General features: G+C 41.4%; 1 protein-coding gene across 5 annotated transcripts in view; it reads left to right on the forward strand.

Moving 5' to 3' along the window:
• The window catches only part of EDARADD (EDAR associated death domain), a 129,585-nt gene that overhangs the window by 57,060 nt on the left and 52,716 nt on the right, over nucleotides 1–19,809 (forward strand). For 3 of the 5 annotated variants that reach the window (XM_030198106.1, XM_030198104.1, XM_030198105.1), the window contains one exon: nucleotides 4,300–4,361. The exons of the other annotated variants lie outside the window; for them this stretch is intronic. Coding sequence is in view for 2 of the 3 variants with exons in the window: in XM_030198104.1 (XP_030053964.1) it covers nucleotides 4,300–4,361 (62 nt within the window). In the remaining variant the exon portion in view is untranslated. The remainder of the gene's footprint in view (nucleotides 1–4,299; nucleotides 4,362–19,809) is intronic. 5 annotated transcript variants of the gene reach the window in all.

A 19,809-nucleotide genomic window follows, 5' to 3' on the forward strand; every position in this document is an offset into this window, starting at 1 on the left:
AAAGAATGGATAGTAAGAATGAATTAAATCTGGACAGAGAGAAGCAGAAAAATATTGAAGAAAGCAAAGGAAAAGGAGAGCAAAATGACAAATGGCCAGGAAACCCTGGCAGAAGAGTTAAGCGAAAACGAGGGAAGCAGAATCTAGAGACTGGGAACAACACAATGTGAAAAAGTAAATGGCCATACAACAAAGGTAAAGAAAATAATTTTATTTTTAAATTTAGGATAAAGAGACCAATACTTCCTTCCTTAGGTCAGGAGAGGATACCGTAACAGCATTATACTGACCTGAGGCAGGAGGTTTTGGCCTCTGAAAGCTCACTGAAAAGGGTGTTAGGCTATTAAATACATTTTCTGATATCTGATGCACTGAAAAGCAGCACTTTACCCTGTGTGACAAATGCATCTGATTAGTGTGACTAAAGTTTGCTGGGGGAGGGGGGTAGAGAGAAAATTTTGTGCCCACCCACTTTGGGTTCAGGCCCATCCAAAATTGGCAGTCTGGCTACGCCACTGGCATGGCTATGACAAAAGCAATATAATGTACACTGTTCACACTCTTCCATGCGCCTTGGAGCCAGGCAGGTCCAGGGGGGGGGGGGGGTGCCAACTGATAGTCTGCAGGGGGCCGCCAGAGACCCTTGGCACGGCCCTGTGATTGTGTGTCCAAATGTGTGGCTATCTGAAGGTGTATGTGTGTGTATGTCTTCTTCATGTCTATGTTTGTCCCTCCTTGGGATTATATACTTTAATTATCTCTTTTCCAGCACCTTCCTGTGTCATAATTTGGTTTGTTTGATCTGATGTGTCCTGGTTACCAAGGAGGTGTGTATTCCTTTGAAGACCCAGTTCTCAAAGATAGCCTGCCTGGCTTCTCTTGTTAATCCCATCAGGGAGAGGGAGAGAGAGAGAGAGAGAGAGATCTTGTCTACTTACAATGACATCACCAGGGGTTTAGACTAGGGGAGGGGGGGTTCAGAGTTGTTGGCACTATCTTCCAGAGGCCTAGTTAGGCTAACTTTCAGGGTAGACCCTAAACAGCACAATGTCATGCTGACAAGGGTGACTGGGGTAGATGAGTTATATGGGATTAGGATGGGGGGAGCTGGATGGGTGGGGTGGAGAGTCTTTTTTATTATTATTATTTATTTATGCAATTACATTTACAAAGATAAAATAATCTTTGAAAGAAATAACACCAAGATTTTAAGGAAAATGAAATAAAGATAATATTTACAAAAACACAACCGAAAACTTGGTTAAGTAATCCATATTCTCCTACATAAGCATATAACTATGGAACTCACTACCAAACATTATGAAAACAAATCACGACCTAACAATCTTTCGGAAATTATTAAAAACCAATTTGTTCAAAAAGGCATACCATAATGACCCAACCTAAACACTGGAACCACACAGCACAACGAAACTCAAACAAGAACTGGACAAAACTTAACCCTTCCTCCTGATTACCCAATGTACTCATCACTTATTGATCCTTAATGCAATTACCACTCTGTATTTCTCATACCGGAACTGGCGATCGCCATTACGGTATCATGTAAGCCACATTGAGCCTGCAAATAGGTGGGAAAAATGCAATCAATCAATCAATCAATAAATAAATAATTAGGAGGGTCCATGATGAAATTCCAAAGGAAGTTGGACTAAAAGAAAATCATAGAAAGGAAAATACAGGTAGTCTTCCCTATTTTTTATCTTGGTCAGCTAAACAACTGGATCTACACCCATGCTACCCTGAGAGTTCAGAAAACTGCGCATTTGGAGATGTTCATAAAACACATATTTTTATCTATAAATAGAAGAATACATTTACAGGGAAAACATAGTTGAAAGCGAGCATTTAATGATAACACCTCTTGTCTCATTCCTATAAATGTCTTTCTCCTTTCCTGAGTCCATTTAGAAATGTTGGGGGAAATCTGAATTTTTCCTCCTAGAAAGGTAGGTTGAGATTTTTGAAAATATAGTCTCCAATAAAGCTCAATTAACTTGTAAGAACACAAAGGAAACCAAGAGTGTAGCTCTAGTTTTAACTTCCTCCTCTGCCTGTTCTATCAATGTAGAAAGATCCAAATTCTCCAGTGGAGTTTCCTGTGGAGATTGTTCATCCTGTTTTTCTTGAACTTTCTCTAATTTCGATGGTATTATCATATAGTATAATTTTTGAACAGGTGGAAGAGAGTTCTCTGGATAGTTAAAATTCTCCTTTAAGAATTTTTGAAACATGTCTCAAGGTGAAACAAATCTGAATATGGAAAATTAAGTATTCGTACATTTAAATTTCTCAATGAGTTCTCCAAATTTTCCACTTTATGATGAAGTAAAAGTCTATCTCCTGCAAACTGAGCTTGATTTTCTTGTATTTTAGTCATCTCAGCTTCCAGCTTAGTTTGTTTGGTAGTAGTAGTTTCAATAACTTTCTTAACCTCTCTAATTTGCAAAGCATTATTTAAGGCAACAGAAACAAAAGAAGTACAAATCTTATGCAGGGTTTCAAGGGCTGTCCATATTGATTCCAGCGAAATTTCTTGTGGTCTCACTAATGGCTGAATTGCAGAAGCACAAAGAGCAATTTCGTCCTTAGTATACGCTATAGAAATAACTTCCTTCCTCTGTTGCTTCCTCCGACACCATATCTAAAGAATGCTGGATCCCTAAGGGCTGTGGGGTTAAAGCGACAGAAGCAATCTTTCTCAGTGCTTCTGAAGATGAAGTATGCTTCCCCTTCAAGTCTTCATTTAAGTGAAGTCTCGGCACATTAGCTTCATCCGGTTACAGAAGTGGAGGGGTTGCTGGCCCTGCCGGGCTAAGTGACGACACACTTTCCAATCCGGGACTCTTCCTAGTCTTGGAAACAGAGGTGCCCGATATCGGGGAAGAAACCGCAAAGGCTGTTTTAGAAGTCTGACGAATGTGAGGAGTTTCTGGCTTCGGGCGAGGAAGTCCCTTTAGCTTTCCCTTCCTCTTCGGTAAACTCAAACAAGAATGAGAGGAAATGTTCAAATGTTAGAAAACTCAGTAGGAGAGCGTTCTTAACAGCCAACCTGTACAGACGCCATCTTGGATCCCCCAATCCGGTGGAGAGTCTTTATGATATTTTATTGATATTTGTAACATAGCTCAAACTTTTTGATGAGGCATGTCATCAATTTTTGCTAAATAAAATGAGGATTTACAAGCATTTTGAAAACTTGGTTCTCTGAATTTTTAGTGACAGGTTGAAGTTATTCATTATTTTTAACCTTTATTTATTTATTTCATCTATCGTGTGTTAAGTTGATATTTGTACAGTGATTGTTTTACATATTATAGGTATGTTAACTATGTTCTGATTATTTCGTTTTATTATATTTTATTTTGTGATCATGATGTAGACATTTTATAACTTGCCCTGAACTTGGCTGCCCATGTAAAAGCAGAACATAAATGCCTTTTTAAATTAAATCATGAATATTTAGCTCACACCTTTTCATTGGTACCTCAAGGCATGTTATGTAGTAGGTATTTTCCTATCCCCAGACAGCTTACAGTTTAAGAGGCCTATATATTAGCATTTGTGAGCTATTTTACAGCATATACATATTTTCTCAAGCATATTCATTGTGATTATCCTATAAACCTGATAAGCTATGAGGTCACCAGGACAAGTTTGAGAAGCCATAATTTATACATTCCAGGAGGAAGTTATCAACATGGGCTACGGTTAAGACATTTTATTTTACTGTTAACCCCAGTTATTAATAATTAGATCTCATTGCATAAAATGGGACCAGAGCTAAAATAGCACGAGTTAAACACGTAGTTACTAACATGGGCTACCATTAAGATGTGATATTTCACTTTAGCTTGTTGGGCATACTGGATGGACTGTACAGGTTTATCTGCCATCATCTACTATGTTACTGTTAACCCCAACTAGGCCTTATTGCATAAAATGGGACCTGTGATAAAATAGCACAAGTTAACAGGAGCACATGTTAGTAACTACACTCCTTAGCGGTATAAATAACGCATCTTAACAAGCACATGTTGATAACTTCACCCCTCCGTGTCATAAAGAAAACTGAATTAGGAAGCATGTGTGAATTTTTGCATTAGTATTATTTAGCACCCTCTGAAATATAAAAGATTATGAATATTTATGCATTATTGTCTCAGAGCTATACTATTTACCTTGAGCAAAGGATACGTATACATAGATTTGGTTATTTTAGTTTATTTAGAATATATTGTACTTTTCATGAAATCATATAACTGCATTTCCTCACAGCAATTTACGCAGCAAAAGAACCAGTGGAAGACACAGATCCTAGCAGTTTACCTTTACAAGTGGTATGTTTATTTGTATTCTTTAAACGTTGCATGTGCTTAGTTTAAAAATAATTGTTGCATAGATACAAAACAGAAATCGTTTTAAAATGGTGCAGTGGTTATTTGCTACTCAGCTTGTATGAATACTGTAAAGGTGATGCTGATTTATCATGTATATGTCTTTAAATGCTACAAATTTAAGTACAATTTTCCTTCATCACTATTATAGTAATTGACTTACTGTATAACTAATTTTTTTCCATATGGAAGAGTAAAATACTTCTTATTTCCAATAAAGCAATCAGAAAAATATTATCAGGTCAATATTTTATCTGTAGAGCAGCAGCCACTATACCGATAAGTGCCCTATACATTAATTTTCAGTAGCATTGACCCCAGGACACATATTGTGATGAGATTTCCGCACAGAAATCGAAGCGTATTCCATAACAATATGCATAACTTAATTAGTTAAACTAATTACTGCAGATAATTGGATGTTAGCAAACAATTATCAGCACTAATTGGCATCAATTAGAATTTTCGCATACTACTTGCTAAGCATATTCTATAACGTGGTGCACGTAAATATCAGTTGCATAGTTGAAATGCGGGTGTGGTTATGGGCATGGAATGGGCAGGACATGGGCGTTTCTAAAATCTATGTGCATTGTTATAGAATACACCCTCAGCTAACTTAGATGTTGGGATCTACACCAGGTTTTACTTAGTGTAACTGACCATGACTAAATATGGTCATATGGACCGGTGCTCAGTGTATTCTATAAACCGTGCAGAAATGTAGGCTTATTATATGAAGTATGTATATAAAGTATGCCTAATTTAAAACGTACCTTATAGACTATGCCTAAACGAATTTCATTTTGGTGCCAAATTTTTAGGCGTGATATATTGTAAAGAGGAGGTGGAACGATCTAGGGGACAAGAAGAGAAAAGGAGAGAAAGAGACTACAAATCCCAACATGCACTAAAGGAACCCAGTGGTAGGAGAGGGTACGTGCATTCCCGAGAGTCACCAGAGGAGGGCTGCAGGGAAAGGAGTAAGGCCGAGTCTCCAACCTGGTGGAGGAGGTGGTGGGACAGGGGGGCGGAGAAAGAAAAGATACAAAAGATCCTTAATGAAGAAAAGGGGAGGCAGCTGAGGGAAGGGCGGGGTGAGGAGAATATGGACTGGGCTCCTGAAAAGGGGGAGGAGGAGGCGGACCCATGCCCTATGGAACTGACTGAACCGGAGAACGCCCAGGAAGAGCCGATGGACTTTTCAGCGCTGGCTCAGCGAAAGCCCGGGAGATAACGGATGCCAAAGTGGGTCCAAGCGGGAGGAGGTCAGGTGAGAGTGTGACTGACCAAGAGGGTGGAGGCCCTTGGCTTTGTTCCCGCGCAGACCCAGAGCAAGAGAGAGAGAGAGGTACGGCGTGAAGGACTTGTTACGTGTTTGAAAAGCTAAAGAAGGACTGGGCTGCGGCTCATTGGGTTTTTGTTTCACAAGAGACACTTACCTGTGAAGAGAGAACAGGCCAGAAGTTTAATGTGGGGTGTTTTTTTTTTACTACAACTCTCCAGGAGAGGGAGAGGGGAAGCAGCCGAGAAACCCGGGACTGTATTATTGATTTGTTTTTTTGTGGCAAAGTTTTTCCTCTTCTAAGAGGTAGAGGGGAAGTAGCTGCTGAAGCCTGGGCTGTGTATCGCCCGGCTTGAAGAGAGTAAAAGTGTTGAGGACTGGGACTTGAATAAAAAGCCAGACCAAACGAGAGACTCTCTTTCTATCCCCTAAACAGTTTTCTTTGTGTTTTTTTTTTAATTGAACTGTACCTGAATTTGTTTGTGATTTTTGGAGCTGCGACGGATGAGTTAAGGAGGAGCGAGCTTACAATATAGAATCCAGAATATAGCTAATGCCACTGAAAATGATTACAGACCTGGCAGTAACTGGATAGTAGTGGGATGAATCAAGGGCGGAGCATGGGCATTCCATGCAATGGCACAGATAGTGTCAATATTCAGTCCACTATTTCTACAGCTATGCTGTCCTAAATTTATACGGACAGCTTTCCAGATACCCCCTCATTCTGTAACTTTAGCACCTAAACCTAAGCACCATTTGTACACTAAAATTATACTGGCCAATATTCAAAGTGATTTAGCTGGCTGCTGACCAGTTAAATTGCTTGGAGGTGGCTAGCCGCTAATTTTCAACAGCACTTAACTGGCTAGGTGCCACTGAAATTCATGGTTAGCGACTAATTCAAAACTGGCAATGTTGGGGGCTTTCCAGAGACGGAGTCAGCATGGCCACTTAAGTGGTAATATTCAGTCCTTCAGTGGCCAGGTTAAGTGCATAAATGGGACCGCATAAAAGTCTGTCCTATATTTTTACCCCAAGCTTCTCTCAGAGATTAAGCTGGATCTGGAATGCTGGTCTTTATTATCCCTGTTCTGATTTGGGAAAATAGCTAGAGTGCTCGTGAATATATTGCTGAGGCTGCTCTATCTTTTTCAAGTTTTGCCCATTCTGCTACCAAAAGCGTTTTTGCAGGCAGCCCTAGTCTCCTCTGGTTTATCTGGGGCAGTCGTTCTCCTAGGCTGGCAAAATGGATGTTCTATGAAGACAGGGAAATTTATTTTTTTATTTATTAGGATTTATTTACCGCCTTTTTGAAGGAATTCATTCAATTGGTGGTCTAGGAGTACCTAATCTTTCTCTTTACTACAAGGCTGCCCAAGCTAAAGTTGCAGTGAAGTGGCATCAGGATCTAGACTATAAGTAGTGGATCAAGTTAGAGCAGCATCAAGTGGGCACAATGAAACTGTCACACTTGTTCTGGCTTCCTCCTTGTTGTACTTTATCAGCTACAGCTAGTCCAATGATTCTTTGCACCTTTAAAATTTGGGACACCCTGGGTGGTAGGTCTGATTCTCAACTCTCTAGACATAAACCTATTGCTCAAAACCCTCTTTTCCCTCAGGGTTTAACTACTAGTGTGTTTGGGAATGGGAGCGGTTAGGCTTAGCACTTGGGGTCAATTATGCGATGAAGATCAATGGTGTCTCCCAACACCACCTGTTTGCCTATCTCTCTATATAAAACGCACCTCCAACGTTCTAATGAAGCCTCACTTACCCAACGTTCTAAAAGTGAAGGGGGTGAGATCGCTTTTTGTCTGCCCCGCCCACGCGTCAAACGTGATGACGTCGAGGGCGGAGCAATGACATTCAACCAATCGCATCGCTCTGCCCTCAACGTCATCAAGTTTGACGCGAGGGACGAGCACACATCGAACACACACGTTGCTAGGGACTTTTGGAGGCTTCAAAACAAGTACGCAGCTTCCCCTCGCCACCCCCCTCAAGGTCGCCTATTCAGTTTGACGCTTCCACTCTCTAAACGCCTGCGAGCGAGGTCGCTGCTTCCCCCATTCCCCCCCCAAAGGTCGCCTCTTTCAAACACAACCCCCCCAAATTCGCAGCTTCCTCTCTCAAGCCCCCCCCCCGAGGTTGCCGTTTCACATATCCACCCTCCCCCTTCAAAGATCGCCGCTAATCTTAACAACAACAACAAAAAAAAAAGAAACACAGACAGCCTTCAGCCATTGGCTGTCTGCGCTGCAGCCACTCATCTCTCACTGGCCCTGGAGCACAGGAACATGAACTTCAAAACAACTTCCTGGTACCTGCGCTCCTACGGAGACAGAAAGAGGAGAGAGGAGCAGCAGCACAGCACACAAATCAATGCATGAATGCTGCATGCACTGCCTGGGAGGCAGCACAGAAAAGAGGGAGGAGGGCTTTGGATGAAGAGGGGGGCTTGGGGGAGGGACAGCAGACTGGAATGTTGACGGTGAACACAGGGGGAGGAAGAGGAGCACAGAATGGGAAGGGGAATGCACCACCTGCTTAAAACACTCACACACACACACACACACACACACACACACACACACACACACACACTCTCTTTCAAACACATACACTCACTCTGAGGGGGGGGGGGGGACGGTGGCCTGGAACTTGGAGGGTGACTGGGGCGGTGAGAGGAGGGGAAAGAACAGCAGCACGGTAGGGGGAGGGGAATGCACCACCTGCTTAAAACACTCACACATACACAGAAACACACACACACTCTCTCCTTCAATCACTCACACACAAAGTCTACATATATCAAATGCACACTCACATTCTTACACACACACTCATTCTCACACACACAGCCTCACACAGTCACACACACTCGCACATTCACTCAGTCTCTCTCACACACACACTCTCACGATGAAAACCATGCTAGCGCCCGTTTCATTGGTCTCAGAAACGGGCCTTTTTTACTAGTTGTCAAATAATGCACCTTCTTTCCAAATGTGATTTTAAGGAGCGTTTGACTCAAGAGAGCAGGGCCGCCGAGAGCCGGGCCCGGGACAAGGCCGCCCCCGCTGAGGTCGCCAGGCCCCCCCTCCACCCGCTGAGGTCGCGTCGTGCCCCCCCACCCGAGGTCGCCGGGCCCCCTGATCTAATCTGAAGCGTTCGAAGCAAGCAGCAGCGGCAGCAGGGCAGACCTCTCTTTCCTTCCCTGCCCCGCCATCACGGACGTTACGTCAGGTGAGGGCAGGACATGGAAGGAAGGAGTGGCCTGTCCTGCTGCTGCTTGCTTCAAAGATGAAGGCGTTTCAGGTTAGTTCTGGCCGGAGCGACGGAGGGCGGGCGGGCCAGACTGCGGCGGCGCCAGGCCCCCCCCCCCCCCGGAGGACCGGGGACCTTTGTCCCCCCTTCTCAGCGGCCCTGCAAGAGAGCACTGCCTTGGAAGATCTTTGTGAGAGTACTACTAGGGGCTCTAAAGGGCTTATCTCTACAGTTTATAAATATCTCAGGAAGTTCACTCCTCAAGCTCTCACTCACCATAATTGGTGGGAAGCAGACTTTGGAGTGACTTATGACGAGTGGGATTGGTCTAAGATGGAGGGGGCTTTAGTTAAGTGTTCGGTAGTTGTTAATATCTAAGAGAGTAGTGTTATGGTTCTCTATTGCTGGTACTTGACACAGGTGCAGTTCCATAAATGTTTTCCCACAGTTTCACTCCTTTGTTGAAGGAAATGTGGGGAACGGGATACTATGGGGCACATTTGGTGGTCCTGCCTTAAAGTGCTTGCCTATTGGAAAGCCATACTTGGATGGGTTGGAAGATTCCATGGGATCCAGGTGTTTTTCTTTTTGGTAAACTGTACTGTAACCGGACTGATCAGCAAGTAAATCAGGAGGCTGTGATGCTGACTTCCAAAGCAAGGCAACTTTTATTAGCTAGCTGACACAGTACTAAGTTCAGACTCAGGATACTGCGCGCCAAGCATCATCTGACACTCATTCTTATACATCATTAGTGCTCATGCGCATAACGCATGTCATGCATCACACAAGCACATGCGCAATACAAGTACATGCGCAGTACAAGTACAGTTTAGTAGTTCTGTAGTTCTCACAGAGAAAGAATACGTCAGTTTCACAGAAAATGTTACTTTGAGAGAAAATGCAACTTATTATATTGTTTCAACACATCCACATATACAGCCTCTGTGTATTGATCACGAGGCTGCGCTGACAGAGCCAGCTGTCTCCCTTACAAGCCCTAAGTGCTGACTACTACAAATTGTTATCTTAGCTGCTGGTTAACAAATAGGTTTTACTATTAACAAGTTCAAGCTATCAGGTTTCTAGTTTAGACTCATTAGAGGAACTGTGATTCTTTTGGTTAAAACATAAAAGTATATTCAAAGTCCAATTCAAAGTCCAGGTATAAAAGATACATCAGTTCAACTAGTGCACCTCACCCCTACAGTACTGCATCTAACTTTGCCCCAAAATGCTCTATTTAGATATTGTTTTGTGAATGGGAAAGTGGTTTTGGCTAGAGCTTGGAAAACAGAAGAGGCACACTCCCACCCACAGTGGCTTAAATAAATTATGGTATCTTTATGAATGGAGGAGTGGCCTAGTGGTTAGGATGGTGGACTTTGGTTTTGGGGAACTGAGGAACTGAGTTCAATTCCCGGCACCGGCAGCTCCTTGTGAACTCTGGGCAAGTCACTTAACCCTCCATTGCCTGCCGCATAGAGCCTGCCATGAGTGGGAAAGCACAGGGTACAAATGTAACAAAAATAAAATAAAAATATAGAGCAATTGCTAGCACAGTATAAAAAAGCTCAGCAAAAGTAGAAGATCTGGGGGTCCCTTGGTCAAGTTACAATTTGTCTGATGTCCTTTTTTCTTTTTTGAGCTCTTTTGCTATGACCCTGTTTTTATGATTTGAGATTCTATTGGGCATCTGTAAATGCATGTACTTGGCGGGGTTTGTCCAGTGGGGGAAAGTAGTTTTGTCCAGTGGGGAAAAGTGTTGACTGGGTAGGTGAAAGGGTGGGTTGGAGTACATAAGTATTGCCATACTGGGAAAGACCAAAGGTCCATCGAGCCCAGCATCCTGTTTCCAACAGTGGCCAATCCAGGTCACAAATACCCAGCAAGATCCCAAAAATGTTTTTATATATGTATTTTTTTGGGCAGGGGGTATATTTCTCTTTGTTTAGAGGGTTGTAAAAATTCCTACAAAAATGAAAGTTGCAGAGTTCTGTACTTTGTCTCAAAGATCAGACTGCTGGTTCTGTTGCTTAATGTAAATTTGTTTGCTTTTCAATTCTTTTTGGATTTAATAAAAGACTTTCATAAATTTTAAAAAGTCTGTCCTATTTTTATGTGTTACCCCGTGGCCACTTACGTGCTGAATATCAACTTAAGCAGCTCTGTGTTGGCTGGCTCAAAAATAACCAGATATTCAAAGCTGAAAATCGGACAGGACCCAGCTTTGAATATCCGGGAATAACTCTGTTGGCGGTGAGCAAAACGCTCACTGCCGCCAGCTGAATATCAAGCCATAGAATACAAAATTTATATCCTTACACATGCAAGTGCTAGTTGGGCATTAAGAGCTATTTTTTAAATTGACATGCGGAATGTGCCTAGAGCATAAGTGCAAGGGGGTGTACATGTGGTCAGAGCATGGGCAAGGCATAGGCACAGCTCCCACTTACACATGTAACTTACATGCTAAAGTGAAAGAAACATTCACATGAGCTCAAATAGAAAAACAACAGTGGAGATGACAACTCGTCCAGATGTAATCAATGTCTTTTATTGAAAACCTTCATGCAGTTCGACTCAACACGGACATCAGGAGTCTGAACTAATGATGATTCCAAAATGAAAACAAAGTGCAAGCGTGCTGAATGACACAAAATCTATAATTGTGGCAAAACGTTTGAAGGCGCAAGACCACACAGTACATACTGTCAGCATAAACTTGAATTATATCAGCAACTACAAAAGATATAAATGGGAATGCAATCGACACGTCGTGAAATTCTCATGCAACAACCATAGCTGAGAATTTCACAACGTGTCAATTTCATTCCCATTTATCTCTGGCTTAGTTGCTGATATAGTTCAAGTTTATGCTGACTCCCGATGTAGGCTTCTTAGCCGAAACAGGCCCATGTGGAATCTAACTGCATGGTTTTCAATAAAAGACATTGATTACGTGCTAAAGTGATGCATTTAGGCATGCGGATTTACACCTCCTATTGACATGATGTAAGTGGGCATAGCTGCTGATTTATGCCAGTATTCTATAACAGAATCTAGTTGTCCAGATGCCGTTATAGAATTCACACAGCATGCTGCATCTAAGGACCAAACTTTGGTGCCCAGTTATAGAACTGCCCTCATAGTGTATTGAATATTTCTGATATCTGTACAGCAGCAGCTCTCACTGCTCCATAGCTATGTTCAATGCCACTTATTATCTGGATACTGGCACTGAAAAGAGGTATTACATTTAAAAGCCACAGCTTTACAATATTGACCCATATGACATTTTCCTTTCCACTAATTGGACCTGAAGTTAAGTTTAAAATAAATAAAATTTAATAATATTCAAACTTAACTTCAGGTCCATTTATTGGATAGCCTAGCTCATATTCCCACCTTTTTGTTTACACTTTACGTGCCGTGGGATCTATTGAGTTCTCCATGTACGTGGATTCTCTTTAGATTTTCCTCTCCACCAAACTGAAGAGGAGATTGGGTTTCACATTCCCCTTTTTTCACTATTTTCAATTCAGAATGAGGTCAGAGCACACTAAACATATATTTCAAACATTACACCATTTAGATGTTTGCATCTTTGGAAATGAGTTGGAGGGGGAGGAAGAGGTGAAATATTGTATATGGGGTCGAGGGAAGGGTGAGATGCTGCATGGAGAGGGGAGAGGGAGAAATATTGGACATAGGGATGGAGGGAAGGGAAAGATAGTACATGGGGAGAGAGGGAGAAATACTGTACATGATGTGTAGCGTGAGGGGGGGCAGTAGAGACCTATGTGGTCAGGGGCGGGGGGGGGGGGTGTGCCACAAAAAGATTCTCGGATTCTAAGGGTGCCTTCAACCGAAAAAGTTTGGGAACCACTGATCTATGCAATTGCTTCACAGAAATTCCTAATATTACAGTAATCAAGAGTTGTGAGAATAACTGCCTGGATGATCACCTGAAAAATAACTCTCTCCAAAAAACATTGTAGGGTATGTAATCATTTCAGCTTATACATAATCTTTTGAACCAAATGAGTAACGTGTGTTTCCATAGTCAAATTAGAATTGAACCCCACACCCAGAAGTTTAATTTCTGATGTAATAAGTATGTCAGAATTGTGAAGCTGTACAACCTCAGAAAAGTATATTTCTGATGTCCCATATCTTGTATCTTAGTTACATTACTAAAAAAGACACCTTTAAAACATTTGTTTTATCTGGATTAATCTTTAAAAAGCGCTGGGGCATCCAATCACATATTTCCAGAAAAATATCATTCAACTTAACCTTCATCGTATTAAGGTCTGTCGGTACTGGAAAAATCAAAACATCATCTGCATATAAAAATATTTAAATGTTTCATCTCCCTAGCAATAAACCCAATTCACTCATGTACACATTAAAATAATAGAGGATAAAAGAGATCCCTGAGGTACACCTTGGGTCATATGCCAAGGGTCAGAAAATTTATTCTGTCAACAAACCTTCAGATGTCTCCTTTCCAAGAAACCTTGGAGCCAGTGCATCGGGCACAAGGATCCAAAAATGCAGTATCCTTTAGCAAATCTATTCACAGTGGCTTTAACATACTCTTTATCCACTAATCAGAAAGAAGTCCATAAATGATCAACAGGTACATCTCTCAAAGAAACTCCAACGTTGAAAGGAGAAACAACAGGCGCAAAATCCACATGTGGGATAGAAGACAAAATCTTTTTTATTTCAAATTGAAAAAAATTTGCAAGGCCCTGAACTGAAAATGTATTAAACTTAAGATGATGAACCAATTAAAGAAGTTCTCTACTAGGATTTACACTTCTGCAAATACGTTCTGAATAAAACTTTCCTTTAGCTAACTTTATCTGCCCCTTGTAGGAGTAAAGGTAGGCTTTTCAAGTTTGGTATTCCTCCTCTCCCTGAGACTTTAGCCAACTCTTTCTGATTGCCTACGTTTGCATTTCAACAGTTAAATTTGGCGAAAACCAGGGATCTTGAACTTCCCTAATCCGCTTCAACCTTACAGGAGCAACTGCATCTAATACACTCCGAACAGCATTATCCCAAGTCTGAAATTTTTAACTTTGGTGAACATTCCTCTAAAGATAAAGAAGATAATTGAGAATCTACACCCCTTCACAAATGTGCAGCATCAATATGCCGTCTCATCAGAATACATTTCTCCTTCTTTGAGACTAGTGCAGATACTGTCATGAAATAGATGTTAAACTCTTGCAACATATGATCTGACCTTGGAACCCTTTGGGAGATCCAGTCTCCTACTACTAATTTACCCAACTCAAGACAAGAGGATACTATTATATCTAGCACATGTCCTGCTATATGAGTTCCCCCTTGATTAATCACAAAGAGCCCCAGATCACGAATTATCTCAGAGAAATAACATCTCCATTAGAGGTGAATTCAAAATGAAGGTTAAAATCCCTTAAAAGGACCAAATATCCCACTTTCAATTTTGCCTGCAAAACAAACGTGCAAAACTCTTCTGTCATGACCGACCATACACCTGTTGCTCTATAAACCAGAATAAATCCGACACTTGTAGAAGAAGGTAAAAATTTAATAAGAACCAACATACATTCCAACTCAGGGAGTTGAAGACAATCCACCATTTCTAATTCTAAAACATTGCTATAGCAATGCCCACTCCCCGCTTTCCCATCCTAGATGAAGAACAAAAAGCATAACCCCGAGGACATAAAAAGTTCTGAACTACAACATCCTCATAACATAGTAACATAGTAAATGATGGTAGATAAAGACTCGTACGGTCCATAAGTACATAAGTAATGCCATACTGGGAAAAGACCAAAGGTCCATCGAGCCCAGCATCCTGTCCCCGACAGCGGCCAATCCAGGTCAAGGGCACCTGGCAAGCTACCCAAACGTACAAACATTTTATACATGTTATTCCCGAAATTGTGGATTTTTCCCAAGTCCATTTTGTTTCAGTCTATGGACTTGTCCTTTAGGAAACCATCCAATCCCTTTTAAACTCTGCCAAGCTAGCCGCCTTCACTATGTTCTCCGGCAACGAATTCCAGAGTTTAATTATGCGTTGGGTGAAGAAACCTTTTCTCCTATTTGTTTTAAATTTACTACACTGTAGTTTCATCGCATGCCCCCTAGTCCTAGCATTTTTGGACACCGGTTTTGCTTCCCAATTACTAATCTCCGCTAAGGTTCCGTGGATCCATTCCTTCTAAACAGGATTCCTTTGTGTTTATCCCACACATGTTTGAATTCCATTACCGTTTTTATCTCTACCACCTCCCATGGGAGGGCATTCCACATATCCACCTGTGAAAAAATACTTCCTGACATTACTCCTGAGTCTGCCCCCTTTCAACCTCAATTCATGTCCTCTAGTTCTACTGCCTTTCCGTCTCCAGAAAAGGTTTGTTTGCAGATTAACACCTTTCAAATATTTGAATGTTTGCATCATGTCACCCGTTTCCCCTTTCCTCCAAGGTATACATGTTCAGGTCAGCAAGTCACTCCTCGTACGGTTTGCAAAGCAAATCCCATACCACTTTTTGTAGCTTTTCTTTGCACTGCTTCCAGTCTTTTTATATCTTTAGCAAGATACATCCTCCAAAACTGAACACAATGCCTGCCCGTGTTATCAATCCTGCACAGTGCATGTGGGTCATTCATTTACAATGTACTAGTTGACCTCACTTGATTGCATGAGGTCATGCACTGCTCCCTTTTCCAGATCATTCATGAGCGTAATTTTCTCAGTCTGTGTATGCTAAAACAGCCATGATCCAGTGTTAAGCTTAACTTTAACAGGATAGAGGTTCTTGTCACTGTAAGGATTCAGCTTAGATGTAAGCTATCTTCAAGCATGGCTTACAACACATAGAAGTTCAGGAAGAATTCCAAGTATTTTTAGTTCCGTTCTCAGGTAATTCACATCAGAAAACAGCTACTCAAGACTCAGGCCGACTCCAGTTACAACTCTGATTCTTCTGAGTCTCTTTAACTGAATTCTGCAGCATGGTTAAGCAGCTTTCCAGTAGCTGGGAACAACTGTTGTCTACTAGAGGTAGGATGCTGCTGTCCTTTGAACTTAAGTTTGGCCAAGAATTTATTGTATTGGTGAGATATAAATGATTTTAATAAAAACATAAAGGAGGGGTCACATGATGCCATGCACAACACTGCTCCAAAGCCTTCTGCTTAAACCCCCACACTCCCATTGCAAAATCAGTTACCCTTACTTCAAGGCTGGTGTGAAAAGGGCTGAGGATCATGATGGAGTATGTGGCGAGTGCCTGACTAGAGAAATGTATGGGAAAACTGTGTGTAAACACAAAGGGGAAACCTGATGGTATGAACCCAAGATATGGAGGAATCAGGGCCTGCAAGCTCCACAGTAAGTTTGGTCTCAGCAGCGGAGAGCACCAGTAAGGTAACAGCGGTTGTGGAGATGGTGATCGGGAAAAAAATTACAACAGATCTGTGATAAATTGGAGGCAGTAAGTTAAATCTTAGATAAATTGGGAAGTGATCTTGGAGGCTATCAACAATGCCTGGCTGAACTGAAAGACAAAGTGCAAAATACATCAGACAGAAGGGTGGTTAAAAGGTGAAACTGCACACTTGGAAGAAAAAATATAAGATTTAGAAAACTGCTCTATGTAGAGCAATCACTGCGTGGATGGACTGCCAGAGAATATTGCAGATGCAGAATTACAGAGCTTCCTGGAGAACTGGCTCATGCAGTCTCCAAAAATAAATACACAAGTAGGCCCGCTATGTATATAGCGACTGCATTGATTGAGGGTGAAATGCCCTAAGAAGACAAGGCCCAGGAATGTAATATTTAAGCTATTTAAATATATCCATGAACAGGCAATACTGAAAGCCCTCCAAGCAGGAGGTGCCCTCTCACATAATGGAAAAAAAATCCTATGTGTTCAGGATTATTCTGCTAAAGACACAGTGCTAGAAAACAGAGTGTAGGGTTAAATGGCCAGTGTTCTCAATGTAGAAGGGTAGATATTGGGGTTCCATGGGGGTCTGTGCTGGGACCGCTGTTTTTTTAAACATATTTATAAATGATCTAGAGATGGAAGTAACTTGTGAGGTAATTAAATTTGCTGATGACACAAAAGTTATTCAAAGTTGTTAAATCACAAGATGATTATGAAAAATTACAAGAGGACCTTATGAGACTGGGAGATTGGGCATCCAAATGGCAGATGATGTTTAATGTAAACAAGTGCAAAATGATGCATGTGGGAAAGAGGAACCTGAACTATAGTTACGTGATGCAAGGTTCCATATTAGGAGTCACCGACCAGAAAAGGGATCTAGGTGTTATCGTTGATGGTACGTTGAAATCCTCTGCTCAGTGTGCAGTGGCGGCTAAGAAAGCAAATACAATGTTAAGTATTATTAGGAAAGGAATGGAAAACAAAAATGAGGATCTTATACTGCCTTTGTATCACTTCATGGTGCGACCGCACCTCAAATACTATCTGCAATTCTGGCCACCGCATCTCAAAAAACATATAGTGGAATTAGAATAGGTACAGAGAAGGATGATGAAAATGATAAAGGGGATGGGTTGACTTCCCTATGATAAAAGGCTAAAGTAGCTAGGGCTCTTCAGCTCTGAGAAAACACGGCTGAGGAGAGAGGTCTATAAAATAATGAGTGGAGTGGAACGGGTAGATGTGAATTGCTTGCTTACTCTTTCCAAAAATACTAGGACTAGGGGGCATGCAATAAAGCTAGAAAGTAGTGAATTTAAAACAAATCAGAGAAAATATTTCTACACTCAATGTGTAATTAAACTCTGAAATTCATTGCCAGAGAATGTAGTAAAAGCAGTTAGCTTAGTAGGGTTTAAAAAAGGTTTGGATATCTTCCTAAAAGAAAAGTCCATAAGCCATTATTAAAATGGCCTTGGGGAAAATCTACTGCTTATTTCTAAGCTAAGCAGCATAAAATGTATTGTACTGATTTGGGATCTTGCCAGGTACTTGTAATCTGGATTGGCTACTGTTAGAAACAGGATGTTGGGCTTGATTGACCTTCGGTCTGTCCCAGTATCGCAACACTTACGTAATTATGTACTTATTTATTTATTTATTTATTGTACTTGTATCCTACATTTTCCCACCTATTTGCAGGCTCAATGTGGCTTACAAAGACCTGTTATGGTATCGCCATACCAGGGTCCAGAATACAATTGGTTTTAGAAAGAGTCAAGGAAAACAGGAGGATTTGGTCAAGCAGTAATAGAAGGATACATTCTGAATAAAGGTGGATAGGTGTTGTATTATAGTTGGTTATGGGTTTTCGTGGTAGGCTTTGTTAAAGAGATAGGTTTTCAGAGATTTGCGGAAGTTACTTAATTCGTTGATCGATTTCAAGTGAGATGGAAGTGTATTCCACAGCTGCGTACTCATATAAGAAAAGCTGGCCGTGCGTGTTAGTTTGTATTTTAGACCTTTACAACTGGGGAAGTGTAGGTTAAGAAAGGTGCGGGAAGATCTTTTAGCATTTCTGGGTGGTAGGTCCATGAGGTCTAGCATGTAGGTCGGGGCATCTCCGTGAATGATTCTGTGAGCAATCGTGCAGATCTTGAACATGACACGTTCTTTAAGAGGGAGCCAGTGTAGTTTCTTTCTTAGGGGTTTTGCACTTTCATATTTTGTTTTTCCAAATATGAGTCTGGCTGCGGTATTCTGGGCTGTTTGGTCTGTTCTTTACAGCCAGCGTAAAGTACATTGCAATAGTCCAGGTGACTTAATACCATTGACTGAACCAGGTTCCGAAAGATAGCTCTTGGGAAGAAAGGTTTTACTCTTTTAAGTTTCCACATGGAGTGGAACATTTTCTTGGTTGTATTCTTCACGTGATTTTCAAGTGGAGTTCATACCAACTTGTGCTCAACTATTTGCTAAAAAGATCTGGTTTGCTCTCTTGCACCCAGCCTGCTTGCATGTGAATTATGAAGGCACTGTACATATATTTGGGACAGCGAAGGCAGCAAGGAACTTTTTTCACCGCATCACTGCAGTTGCCTCTGAAAAATAGTGCTAAGCCCTTCTGGAAGCTTGCCGAGCTGGCGGACACTGGGCTGACTAGATGCACCAACTGACACTGAATTTCCTGAACAACTGGCAATGCTAGTGAGATGGCTGGTATGTTTAGTTTTTAAAGGTTCTATAAGTTCAGTGAATTTTTTTAACAGTTCTCAGTTTGATTAAAATACTGTCTCAGTGGTCTGTTTCTATGGGCTGTGGAGGAATGAAGCTCTGACGCAAGACATCACACAGTAACTCATTTATGGACAGAGAAAAGATTAAGTTATGTCAGTTTGGTGCTGGAGGATTAACAATAAGTCCTGGAAAGCAGATGCTCTTGAAGTTGGAAGGCTAACTTCCCCTTGGGAAGAGTTTCAATACAATTGTTTGATGGTTATTGGATCTCTACTTACCAACAATTGCTCTATGGAGATAAAAATGGATATTGGAGTGGAGCATGCTTTGCAACATGTAGTCTCTCTATAGCTTTTAATGTCTGAGTTTGGTTGATGGGGGATGGTGTCATCTTGGGAAAGTTATATGACTACCCACTAACAGTGCCAAAGAGATTGAATAAGAATTCATGGATATTGAAATGGAAATTGAGCACTAATATTGCCAGTTGAGATATTAATATCCAATTGTATGGTAGAGAGTTATGACTTCAGGTTGAATGCAACTATTTGGGATTCAAGCTCGATATAAGAACTTGTGTAGATGTGCTATGAATGTATGGATCAAATGAGCACCTGGACCTT

This window comes from Microcaecilia unicolor, chromosome 3, assembly GCF_901765095.1.
Source record: "Microcaecilia unicolor chromosome 3, aMicUni1.1, whole genome shotgun sequence".
NCBI lineage: Eukaryota > Metazoa > Chordata > Amphibia > Gymnophiona > Siphonopidae > Microcaecilia > Microcaecilia unicolor.